We start from the raw sequence: 13834 nt of genomic DNA on the forward strand, positions 1-13834 counted from the left end.
CAAATCTAGTACTGGAAGCCTAACTTCTGGCTGTCACTTGTTAAACGAATCTTTGCCATAAAGTTAATTTACTAGCAAACACCACTTCCTTTCTCTCAATTCACTGAAACAGATAACATCTTGAATTTCCCATCGGGTGATGTCTTTATATTTCTTACTTTCAATCTCAGTTTGTTACTATCAATTAAATAACAAATCAGAAAATTACTTCTAAAATTATGAAAAAGCAAAACCCCCAGAACACACCCTCATGTGGTTAGTAACTGGTACCAGCACTTGCAAAACATCAAAGGCTTCTCTAAACATAGACTTTCATCAGTGATGCTGCAAGCCTTCATCTAATCTTTCATGATTTCCCATGCAGGAACATCAAAAGAGAAAGAAGAGAATAGCAATGTTCCAAAGCAACAGTGCTCTGTGTGAAAAGTATGTGTTTAGCTACAATGCACATAAAACGTAGGTGGAAAATCATTATTTACATGAGACACGATTTTAATAAACATCATCATTAGCTCCCTTTCTTTTCCTATAAGGAACAAGGATTTGTGCAGTTCAAAATCATGTCCAAAGCTCAAGGGATTTCTGGAAGAAAATGAAAAAGAATTAGAAAGTACCTAACGCATGAGTCTTCAAAGCAAGAAGATCAATTTATTTTCATTTTTACTTACTGAAACACATTCTGCATATTTTATTGTTTCTGTCATCTTGTTATAATCCATCCAAAGCGTTTTCAAAGAACATTAAGTCCTACAAATAAACAAACTGTGAATGGTAAGGAAGGTACAAAAATGCAACAATTACTATCAAAAGTCTTACTTGTAGGCTTTTTTTACATAAAGTAATAAGATTTGTCAATCGTTTTCTATTACTCTGCCACTGAGCAACAAGAGTTTTGGAGGACATAATCCAAAAATTGTGTCATGAGAGTTACATTTCTAACCTAATAAAAGCAAAATAACTGAATTGTTGTTGCTATTCTAAAGCAAACACTTTCCAGTGAATAATTTAGATAGTTTTGTCCTTTTGTTTTATATTCTCTGATGTAAGTATCACAGGTGATTTTGAAACCACTGCATGTTAATATTAACACATTAGTATTGGCAAAAGAGGTACGCAGTAAATATCAATTTCTAATTCTAGAAAACAGGCATTTTAACTTCATCTTCACCCCCAGAGATGAGTGTTCTTTCCATATAATTCTCTTATGATTATCTTCACAAGGGAATTTTTGTAGGAAATTTCATATAACCTGAAGGTCTTACATGCAACTCTCAACTGAACTATTGAAGTGGCACTCACCGTTTGAAATGACCATCAGAAATAACATAACTTACGTTTATGTATGTGAATATAACCCATTCAAACACAACAGATAAGGGGTCTGGGGGAGTCTGGTAGGTTTGACATGTATGGTGGCATCTGAGCCTGCCATGCAGGTTATAGAATTACATGTGGAACGCTATTAAATGGTTTAGTAAACAAAAATATTAAGAACATGAAGATGCTCAGCAAATAAGAAAAAACAAAAGCAGTCATAAAAATTAAAAGGTTTTGGGTTAACTGCTATCTTTTAGGTAGCAGGTGTGGCTTTTCACAGCACTTATGCCTCTGTAGGATCACAGCTGACAGCAAAGGCCCCTTTGATGCCAGTCTGCCCGCTTCTATAGGTCTACATCTTGGTTTTGCACACTTACAATGAGGAAACAAGCACCAATCATTACTGCCTTGATTCTCACATCAAGATCTGCAGGGACCTGAATCCCGAAGTTGGCAGTGTTGGTAAAGACGTTGTTTACAAATCCAGACCAGTACTTGGAAATTTTGCCAATTGTTGACATTTCATTGAGAGCTTTTACCTGCACAAATAAAAAATAGGAATATACCTAAATGTAGGCAAATGAAATACACACTGATTATATCTCCAGAGAGTTAATGACTGTGCCCTGACACACAGACTATGCTATAGTTGTCAGGCTCTTCTTTTATCATTTAGATGCTCTATTAGTATCACATTTGCGTTTAGGAGTGGCACACAAGAAAGGGTCTCAAGTTTGGAAGCATCAGGGTCTTTAGAGCTGACAGAAAAGTGGAGGAAAGCAATTGTGAAAGTTTATACCACTTTTGCTCTTCTTTCACAATGATTTTTTTCCCTCTCTTGTGTTTCTGATATGCTCCAAGTCATTAGCATGGACCACTGTCTCCTACAATCGACAGATAATTTCTCAATTATGTAGCCACCTCCATGTTTCTCACAGTACACTGGAATTTCACAGTGCCCACTGAAGTCTTCTGAATTGGCTAACAAGTTGATCAACACAGAAGCTTTTTTATGATTCCTTAACCAAGGCAAAGCTCTTTATTCACATCAGAAAACTGTCCAGGGTTTCTTCGTGCATCTGCCATTCTCCCTCTCATCCCTTAAGTATCTCAATGGCACCTCAGAATTATTTTTCTCCTGATGAATGTTGTCAAATGGAAGTAGACATACTGGACAGTAATCCTGCCTGTGGTTCTCAGTCTGAGAGCAATGAAGGCGGCAGATTCAACGCCACAGGCTTCGGGGTACTACGCCAGGTATCGGTGAATGCATGTGGGATGAAACCCTGACCGTATCGAAATCAATGGCTGAGCGCTCATGGACTACAGAGGACCAGGATTCGTTCAGCAACATGTTTGTTTCCTTGAAGGAATTGTCACTCCTGTCCAGAAAACAGCTGTAGGAGTCTGAGTATGGAGGTCAGGAACTCCAACCCACATTGTTGTAACCCTGTTCCTTAATTATAGCAACGTACATAGTATTTTTAAGGGTAGAATAACAGGATATTTGAGTGAGAATTTTAATCAAAGCAGTCAAACTTTAAAATTCTTTACACTCATAAGAAACTTACCTCAAAATCAACATCATCAAAACAGCCACAAGTCGCATATGGTCCAATTATTTTTAGTACATCTTCTTTACTTTCATTCTGTATAGTAAACTTCGGCAGAAAAGGGTCCCAGTTCTGTACAACGTACCCAGCTATCGTACCTGGTGGGGACTGAACTTCTAACTAGCAAACAAAACAAAAAAACCTTATAAACTAAGTTTATATTAGTATATTTGTCCATAATAGTGTATTATTTAGATAATGATGAAATATTTATTTACTGAATATAATTATGTATAACTTTACCAAACTGGGAACTGGATATTACAAGGCTGACTAATGGTGGTTTTAAATATAGGAGACACTATGAAACTCAAAAGCTGCACCAGAAGCTGACATCTTACATGTAAGATTTGATAAAAGTTATATGCTCTGAAAAGTTTTGGGTTTTTTTTAATTGTAATCAGTGGGTACCCTATAAACTTTTTCATACAGTAGCTGTGCTACCGAAGGATATTTTTTTAAAATCCTCAGGCAGTACTGAGGAAGTGGGTAGACGAGTTAACCGATAAAACATGTTAATAAAACAAGAATGGTGTCTGAATAAAGGTGAGTCAAAAATAAGGGAGAAAAGATCTGATTCTTTATAGAATCTGCATTTTTCACTCAAAGCAGCTTATTTCCAAGTTGTGCAATTTCCCAGAGATATATAGCCTCAAAGAGGCAGAGCCATGGAGGAAAGCATCGGCTTCCTTGGAGACCTGCTTCCAAGCCGTACCCACATCCCCCAGTGGCCTTCGGGGGTTTTCCACCCTTCACCCCGGGATCGCAGTGGGTGATGTCCATGTACCATCGGGCGCCAGGCTGTGTCAGGGCAAGCAGTGTTTTAGGGCGTTACCTATCTGGAGAGACGTAGATACAGCAGCTTTACTTGGGACGTGGGAAAGTAAGGTCCCATGAAAGGGAGGAGGTGCGCTGGGAATATAACTCATAAAAGGGCCTTGTTATCAATAGTTACTTCTCAGCGAAGGCTTCCGTGCGGTCTCCCAGGCTGAGAGGTGGGGGTGAATTCCTTCCTGCCATCCTCGCAGAGGTTGCACAAGGCTGCAATAATGCTGCGCACACACAGCAAGACGCCCGGACAAAAGGCAGTTGGGAGGCACTCACCTCTTGCAGGAAGCAGGGGAACCAGCAGCTGTTGCATCTCAAGGGTCTGTTCACTGTGATCACTTCTCGGCCCGTGTTATCCGCAATCCTTATGGTGAAAGACCTTATAGGTGAACACAAGTTACGGTCAAAGCAACCATTTTCTTCCACTGCAAAGTAAACTCTTTGACCCAAATGGTTTTTTATCTCGTATTTGCTGGAGGTCTCAGTGCCGAGTATGGCTAATAAAGCAAAACAAGTAGTACGTTACCTTAGAATTGTGTTAGAATTAGAGTTAGCCTTTACCAAAACTCACCAAATTCGGTTTTGCATACGTTTGTATCTCCAGTCTCCTCTGTAGCATATATTCTAAAAATCTATGGAACAGAGACTGTTTAAAAATTGTTTTGAAATAATGATACAAAATATACAATTATAAGGAAATAATATCATCAGGTCTGTATTTTGAAGAAACATGTAGTTCAAAGACTTCGATTTGCTGTACGCTGAAGTACACATTACAAAACAGAATTCAGATCCTGAGTTTTGGTTTGGGCTCTTTCTTACTTTATCACGTGTGAAAAGTAACAATACCAGGCTGTCCCACTTCAATGACAAAACTTTCACCTGGCGAGGTATCCAAGAATGAGGCCAAAAACATTTTGAATGAAATATGTTAAAAAACGTTTCACTTGCAGAACTTAATACTTGTTCAGTACTTTGAAATTCTGAGAAACTATGCAAATAGAAACCATCATGCTTCATTTTGTGTCTTCTGACCTTCCTTTATTTGCTTTGCTTCTCATAGCACGTTAATTATTGTTAAAGGCAATACATTTTTCCATGGATTGGAAAGATTGTTAAACTTTAATGACTTTGAGGGAGAGACATTAGGACTGGTGCAGAGATTACTCACTGTAATCTTTCCCTCCTCATTGGTTTGCTGCGGAACAGGCATAAAGAAGTGAGGTTTCACCACAAACACCACGTTACAGGCCTGATGCAGGAGGCTTTGCGATGACTTCAATGAGATGGGGCAAGACCTGGAAGCCTTTTGGAGACATCTGTGTACCAGCACTTTTAAAGAGCAACAAGGATTGCACCATACCTTCAAGAAGCTCCACCTGCTGATGAATAATTATCCTGTCCAGCTGTTTAAAAAAAGAGATAAACAAAATGGTGGATGCTGGAAAGGTCTGGGGCTGCCAGTGATCATGTGTCTATTTTTATTGCTCATCTCTCTGTTACTACGATTCCTTTCCTTCCAGAGGTGCACGAGCTGGGGGCCCGTGGGCTATCTCAAGTCACACTTTAGACATCTCTCTGAAATCATGACTGAAGAGCGTGACATTGGGTGCTGTGATCATGTGACTCGCATGGCCCGTTTGAAGAAAAACAATCTTCACTGGGGGCATGAGGAAGCCAACAGCAATGGAAAGATGTATGTGAGAAGGAGGACCCACTTCTCGCTCCTGTTCCTCCTGGTCTTGGCAGAGGGGAAGCCCCTTAGCCCAAAGCGAAGGTTAGTGCTGGGCACCGTGGCAGCGCAGGAGTGAATGAGTTTGGGCTCGGGCTAAAAACATGCAGTAGCCACACGCCAAAGGGCCCCGCTGGAGCAGCCCAGCAACGGGCGATGGCAACGACTGCACACACAAACTTTAACGCCCTGATTTCAAGCATCCAGGAGTTCTGCACCCTAAATCTGGCAAACACTCACACTGGGGTGCCAGAATGAGCAAAACAGGAGCTCCCCAGAGAAACCCTTGGCTGGCTGAAACTGTCTTCCTCTGTGAGCTGGTTACAAATGCAGAGAAAAATTGTTTGCCACGATACCCAGCTTTTCTGTGCTTATCGTCCCTCCGACATTATTCTTTTTTAGAGAACAGTCATTAGTGTTATAAAATCAGAAAGACTTGACTTCAGTCTACCTTTCAGTTTTATGTAACTTTTTATGCTTGTTTTATGCAATAGTTTAGGCTTTGCCAATTTTTTTTTCCTTAAACTCCTGATGGGCAAAGGCTTGGCACAGGATTTTGCCATTACTCACAGCTGCAGACAAAAAGCACACAGCGACCTTCTGAGACCAGCATGTCGCAGCTCCCCAGCATCTGTATATTTTACAATTGATAAACCTTGCCCGGTCCATATTCAAACTGTTGCAACCATTTGTCAATTCTAGTCATCTCCCGCAGCTAGCTCAGGCTGCAAAGAAAAATGGGGAAAAGAGAAACTTCTTTATCCCTTTCATTAATCTCTGAAATGTGCATGCCAGTAATTGAAAAAATAAAAAAATACTTGGACTTAAAAAACATTCTCCCAAGAATCTTTCCTGTTTGTAGCTTGGGTTTCATGAGAGGTGTGAACTCTTGGAGCTCAGGGGAAGTGCTCTGCTGACAAAAAAAGAATAAACAAGTTAAAGATGGCAGGGTTATTTTAGTATTTTAGTATTGATTTTATTATGGATTTCTTGGACCCACATAGACTTCTACAGGGAAAAGAAAAGTAATGAGCTTGAGCCGTTAAAATCTTTGAGTGATTTTGGTCTGTATATTGGTTTATTGTGCACAATGTATAAAAAATGTTGAGACAACATGGCAGTATCACTTGCTAGGCTTGCTTGTTTTAACTACCCTGCAAAAACCAGCGAAAGGCATTCTGATGCATCTTTTATTGGGGCACTTGTGGTTTAAGGGAATTCCACACTTGCATTTGAAAGTATCTAAAGTCCTTTGGTTTACCAGGGTCTGAGTCCTCTTGAGCTCAGAGATGTTAAAATTCCTTCTACACAGCTAATTCTCAGTATTCAGTTTTGTGGGCATTAAATTTACATCTGATCAGTCTAACCAAGTATAAACTAAGAAGCTTCTTACAAAATTGGTTAAGCCTAAATGGTGGCACAATGTGCTGTTGTGCTACTTGGAAAATTCTTCTCCAAGGTCTCGTCTTTCTATTCTTGCTGTGGGCAAAGGTTCCCTAAATTTTTGTGATGGACACTGGACAATTCCTCGAACTATGGCTGGAAGACAAAATGAGGTTTGGGTAACTTGTTTTGTAGGAAATTGTTCAAAGAGTGTCACTTTTGTGATAATTGTAGAAAGCGTGGTATCAGTTTGCCAGGGCAGCAGCAGTTTGTTGCCCTTCTCTGGTGCACCGTGAACAGCCGAGTGAATCGCTCCTCAGCCGGCCGGACTCTGGGGGTGTATTTGCAGAGTGAAATATTGCTGTCTGGCCTTAACGTACAGGACAGATACTTTCTTTTCCTTTCATCCAACGCTATGCTGTGTCCTTGAGTTGCTGTTTAGAATAAGGCTGTAGGGATCTCTGTGAGGTTCACTAAATCTGGATCCTTGTTTCAGAGTCAAACATGTCATGGTCTTATTAAGAAGTATCTTCAGCTGTCTTCCCCGCTCCTGCTGGAGATAATCCCAGAACCGCATTCCTATTTGTTATCCTGTTATTTATTCACAGCCACTTTCTTCCAATAGCATAATTCTATAAATTAAATGTCTTTTTCCCACAGGTTGTTTACTCTTCTAGGTACTTTGTCATGACTCTGGTAGTGTTCTGTTGGTCTAAAGATGAAACACTTGCAGTCTCATTTTAAAGCGGGTTCTCTACTCCCCATGTCCTTCCAGTAGCACCTGTCTGTGCCTATTTCAATTTGGACCCACCTTTCCCAAAAACACGCACAACTAGAAGGATGCACAGTATTCCAGGCTTCCCAATGGCACCAAAAATTCCCAGTTCTGCTAGAAACATCTTCGTTAACTTGAGAATTTCATTACATGAAGATCTCTTAGTGCATCAGCATAAATCCCAAGGGATCACCCCGGCATCTGCGAATCCCACTTTCATTCTGCAGGCAGCCCTCTCCCTGCTGGTCGGATCTCCTTTCTGCTGCAATCTACCCTGTATGAGCTTGTTTCCTTAGTCACACAGCCAGCGTGGCTTCAGCATCGCACACCAAAATGTTCTGCAGTGCATGGAAACTCTAGCTGTAGGTATATGCCAATAATCAGCATCGCACACATGCTTTCTGCTTTTCAGACGGCAGAGAAAATTGAAAATAACTGACAAGGGCTGCAGCACAGGCGCATGGTGGTTGGGCTGAGAACAAGCATGAATGAAGTCTTGAGTTCTAGTTATAGCTCTGACAACCACTTGCTCTGTTGTCTTTATGTCAGATGTAAAGCTTCTATAAAATGGAGTAATAGAATTTGCTTGCTCACATGGTATGGATAAATCTGAGGTGTAATTCACGTTCATACAGGAGACTGAATATGTAACCTGCCAAGCATTCACTATCACAATCACTTTTAGACTAAAAAAAATGTAGCTCCTCCACTCTGTGAACAAATGCTCATGTAACTGACAACACATATCATTCTGTGCGTGGGCACCATGAAATGAAAATCATAACTTCACATGAAAGATTGTTTCTGAAGCGTCTCCCAGTTTCATTAGCTATCTAGGTAACTTAGCTTGAAATAAAAAAAACACGTCCCGTTTCTGCTTCTGTACAAAACTACCAGAAACGTATATCAAAAATACAGACCTCGAGCGAAACGAACATCTCCCAGCACCACCAAAACACAAAGACAGCAGACGCGTGGGTCGCGGAGTCCCAGCCTCCCGGCTCCACTGGGGGCCTGATTCTGCCCGTAGCAGCCCGGGCGTACGGCGTCTTACTCGGCATACCCAAGAGCGGCCGAATCCAGCCACATGCGAAACGCAAACCGGCGCCGGTGCCAGAGCGGTAGCAGGGGGTGGCCCTACCAGTCAAAAAACGCAGGAAGCGCTGCAACGTCTGGAGCAGAGCCCCAGGGCACCCCCGCCCCGAGCTCCAGGAGCCGAGAGGCTTCGCAGCGCGAGACAGATGGCCGCGAGTGGAGCGTAGGACCGAGAACATCCAGTATGGCCTTTCCCTGCCCTGCCGGGGACCTGCGCGGTCGTTCCGGTTCCGGGCATTTCCCTCTCCTGGGCACCAGCGCTTTCCTGCCCGTGGCCCAACACGCGGCTCCTGTGGGTTCGCAGCTACCCAGGCGTACGCTCACAAAGTTGTCCCCGCGGGAGCTGTGCCTGCCCAGGACCTTACCTCCGACCCGGAGAGCACTGTCTTGGGGAGCAGGAATTTACTTAGAAGACCTTCACGTTCCTCAAAGGATGGGTTAGAAGGAGGTGACAACTCCTTCACAAATGCCTGTTTTGGTCTTTTTGAGGTCACCTGGGGTTTGATAGCCATTTCCCTGAGGGTGAGCGCTTAAGGAGCTGGAAGGAAACTGGGGGTGCAATGAGAGGGGTAACACTATGACCTAGAAAAAATCCTAGAGGGAAGCAAGCCATGGCTTTGGTGCAGGGAGATCTGCACGCACAGCAACTTGATTCCTATGAAAATGAATGGCAGCAATGAAGAAAGGGCTTGTCATTCCTACGTTCCTTAGTTCATAGTACCATCAAACAACAAAACAGCCTCTCCATCTCCACCTGCCCCTCCCCCAGGAAAAAACCCCAAACAACCCCATCACCCACGGTATCAAATAAGTCTACGAGGAAAACAAAACAATTTTAACATTTGGAAAGATTCAGGACCTGGTTCAGGTACTCCAGACCAGGTGGCAAGTTATGACTGTGTGGTGTTTGCTTCCAGAGACGGCTTGGTTCAACAGGCTTAATCTCTTCAGGAAGGTCAGAAGAACCAGGGAGATAATCCTTAAGGACTCGGTTGGTTTGTCCCTGAGACTCTGCAGAAAGAGAAGAAGAAAGTCAGAAATAAACCGGGCCAAACAGCAGGCAGCTGCGTCGATCAGAACTGGAACAATAAGCTACATCAGCATTTTCATTCAGATCAGGAACGAGGATCTGAAATCAATCTCCTGATGGTCCCACGCTTCAAGCGTATTTTCTCTTAATTAGAGACAACCCTTCCCGGGACCTCGGGTTCCCCAAGCTGGGTGTAACAGCCGCGGTATCAAAGCCTACACAGCCTCTTACAGTGTATTGTTCATTAACGTCTTAACGAAAAGACCAGATATCGTTAAGCTGTGTTTTCTGCTTTGCTACTGCGAACGCATCCTTTAGGACACGGTGGCGACGGTTACCTCGGCCAGTGCCGTGGCGGCAACGAGAGCGTTCGCAGTTACGGCACCCGCACGCCCGCACCGCGGCACGCACAGCGACTCCCACCGCAGCCCTTTGATTCTCAACGCAGTCCTACGGCTTTTGCTACGAGCATCTCTCCACCGCCTCCAGTAACACCGGCTCTGCCGGAGCCGGGGACAGCAAGCTGAAGCTCTCCGCGTATAAACGGCAAATCCTCGTATGAATCCGAGCCCCCGCGCTTTGGCAGTAAAACGGTCCTCAAACTGGTAATTTTTGCCTCACGCGCGACAATACTTAGGCACAATGGGGTTTGAGGTCCAGAAGGAATTTTGGCTCTAAGTCTGAAGCTCTCTCTTTTGCTGTTGTGGGTTTAAATTAGATCCTTTAGCGTTATTTGAACTCACTGTGGCTGATTCATGGTTTAATCATATTTTGATCTTAATTTGTCTTTGCAGCCGCTGCTTTCTTTCAAAGTCTGAGACCACAGGAAGAAGTAACCCCTTTGAATTTGTAGCTGGCTTTTAAAAATGTATAACTGGGTAATAAATATTTTATATGTTCTTCTGCATCACTTTACCTCACAGGGTTCTGTTACTGCCGTAACTCTTGCTGTTACATGAAATGCCATGAAGTGGCCAAGCGTTAGAGTTATTCTCAAATAATAAAGAGAAAAAAAGACAACAAATCGCAGTTCTACCTGTCAAATTTTAAGCTATACAAAAATCAAACAGTAACTGCATTCGATATTGATGACAATCTGAGCTACTCTGAGGCTTTGTCTATTTTTGTGGATGTTCCCCATTTCATTTATGGTATGGGGAAACTTAAAAGTTGCCATATGATACAGCAAGCACTCTGTACAATCATAATTTGTAGAGTTACCTGTTCCTAAAAGAAGTATATTATCAAATTCATTCATGATGAAAACCATATTACAAAAACATGATTATTTTGCTACTTCTGTTAACTACTATGCATTAAAAATATACAAAATCAGATCTCTCATATATGGCTAAAGATGAGCAAAATACCTACCCCTCAGGGTAATAAAACGTATATTCTGAGAGTACAACAATGCCTTAAAACCTGCATGCTGCTGTATAACTTCTAGTGCTGTAAATGCAGAATGTCTTGAGTATTATTTGGGGCCAAAAAAAAGAGGGGCAAGCATTTGGCAAACACAAACAGACATTGCTGAAACTCTCCGGACCAACATCTGCCTTCGTACGTCACAGCAGGGTGACCTCTGTGGAGCCGCATTCAGGTTAAGAAAAAACAGATTTGTGTCCTTCTACTTAGTTTTGGTATTTGACAGCATGGAGAAAATTAATTGAGAAGGCTGGTTAGAGCAGCGTGCTGCGATGTTTGCCTTCAGAGCCCCGAGCACCCAAGCGGCTGCAACTAAAAGACTGTACATGACAAAGATGAACCCAGACAGGAGTAATCTGATTAAATTCAGTTATTCTTCAGATATTTATTTTTCCTACATGGTTACCAGGACTCTGGCCAGTGTTGAAAATGAAAAGCATTTGCTGATTTGGTGTTTTCGACGTGGAATATAAAAGAAGTGTGTACCACCAGAAATAGTGGTACCTGCCCTTCCCACACATTCTGTACCGACAGGTTTAAGCACAAAGATACAAACACTAAATTTTCTGATTGAATGCAGATGCTAACATTTTGTAACATATTTTAGTCAAATAACATTCTGGTGTAGATTTTAGTCTCCTTAGAAGCCTCTTGAATGCTGAAAGATTAAAGGAAGCCAAAACAACTGTGCTTTGGCTGATGTGGTTTTAGCCCGAAACTCTCATTTCATCAGACTGCTGATTGCTGGGAACGTACAAGAACGTAGTTTTCTGTAAACAGGATCTAAAAATACAGACTATAGATGCACTTACCTTGAGAGGCCATGAAGCTTCCTGAGTTACTTCTTCAAAGGAAGCCAGGTTAAAAGAAAAGGCTTTTCTTGTTGCAGCAAAGAAAAAAAGAGCACAGCATGCGCAAAACTTCAGAAGGTGTCTGTCTACTTCATCTCAGCTCACAGAGAACGGGAGGAGATGTATTGCCTTTCTCATGTTCCACAACGCTGCCTTTTACGTCGCTGAACAGGGGGAGGTGACGCTAACCAACAAGAAAAACATTATTCATTTCGAGTCATTCGCACCAATGGAAAGAGGAAAAAGTGTTTTGCGAATACAAAGAGGCAAAACTTCAATGTACCCGCTGGCTAACTGAACACATTAGACCTAAAATTCTGCTTTATAATGTATATATATATTCTGAGACTACACAAATTCTATCTTTATAATTCAATATTTATGTTTCCATTTCTTCAGGGCATCCAGTAAAGACAGAGCAGCTAATTACCTGCATTTCCCTACTGCTGGCCCCCAGTCAACGCTTCCCGTGCGCAGAGCGGGAGAAGCCACCTTGGATTTCTCACCGTACTCCATCCACGTAGCGTCAGCCCCCCCTGCGAGGGATGTCGTGCCCGCACCCAGACCCAGAAAATGATCCTGTACCACCCCCCCCGCGCACGTCCCCATGCAGGGCTCTGCTGATCCGCGTGAGGTGTTTAAACTGGATTTGGAGAATGGAAACAGATTGGCTGTGCTTTGCTTCAGGCAAGCACCGTCCATGCCGAAACGTAAGACGTGTAATCACCCGCGTTGCACTGAGAAGGGAGGAGGAGCAGGGAGAGTAACCTTGACTTACCCGCTCATATTTCTGCCTCAAGTGCCCAAGTCGCCATGGAGATCAACACACACACGCGGTCTGCAGACAGATGTGATGCATGGCTGCAAAAATGGCAGAGCCTATGCACGGAGCCTATGCACGGAGCCTATGCACGGAGCCTATGCACGGAGCAGAGTGAAGCGCTGGGGACCATTTTCTCTTCTCTCTGCTACTGCAAGTCCTACTGATGTGAAACAGTCTGTAGGAGCATGTCCCAGCAGATTTAACTCCAGCATTTACAGTTTAGAAAGGTGTTGATGAGCATCCCAGAAAGATTACAGAAAACCCCTCCTAAAGAAACCAAAATATTATATGGAAGATTATTTTAATTGACTATATTAGCAAATGCAATAGGCCCCATTGCCTATGGAATGTGTACAAATTTGGCTGTGTGAAACTTCCCAGGAGTTTATTGTTGCCCACTTGAGAGGTCCCTGGGTGTGGTGGCAGCGCAGCCGGTCCCTGCAGTGCTCACCCCTGGAAACACCAGTGAAGGGAGATGGCAGCCCACAGACAAAAAAACTTTGGTTGCTGAAAAACACAGCACTAAGCAAATCCTTCTGGACTGGGAAGAAGATTGACATGACTAGAAATAAAGACTGAGAATGACTAAAAGTTTTTGCTGCCTTTCTCCTTGTCAAAGACATGCTTTTTCAGAGCAGAGGATCTGACCTGGAGAGCGGACATAAAGCTTAAACAAGCTTCCTGAAGAAAAAAAGAAAGAGGAAGCTCTGGATAGATGCAGTAAACTTTGAAAATGAAGGATGAAAACTCAGATGACATGGCACCCACCTGCCTTTAAAAATTAACAAATACTTACTCTACCTCCCAGAAAACCAAAGACACACACAAAAAACCCCAATAATTCTGTCGATGCGTAAAGCAAGCGCAGTACTTGCAGGTGCCTAAAACAAAGTAAAAATATATGCTGAAAGATGTTTTGAACATTTACAAAGCAGCTCAGTCGCTGGCCTGGAGGAGCA

General features: G+C 42.7%; 1 protein-coding gene across 1 annotated transcript; it reads right to left on the reverse strand.

Annotated features, from left to right (window-relative positions):
* Positions 1 to 708: 708 nt before the first annotated feature.
* On the reverse strand, positions 709 to 12026 carry PLSCR5 (phospholipid scramblase family, member 5). Its single transcript, XM_010281487.1, has 7 exons — positions 12014 to 12026; positions 9603 to 9754; positions 5122 to 5164; positions 4035 to 4255; positions 2889 to 3050; positions 1695 to 1856; positions 709 to 747 (listed from the first exon to the last, which is right to left on the reverse strand). The coding sequence occupies exons 1-7, from the start codon at positions 12024 to 12026 to the stop codon at positions 709 to 711; spliced, it is 792 nt and encodes a 263-aa protein (XP_010279789.1).
* Positions 12027 to 13834: the final 1808 nt, after the last annotated feature.

This window comes from Phaethon lepturus, unplaced genomic scaffold (genome assembly GCF_000687285.1).
Source record: "Phaethon lepturus isolate BGI_N335 unplaced genomic scaffold, ASM68728v1 scaffold15292, whole genome shotgun sequence".
Taxonomy (NCBI): domain Eukaryota; kingdom Metazoa; phylum Chordata; class Aves; order Phaethontiformes; family Phaethontidae; genus Phaethon; species Phaethon lepturus.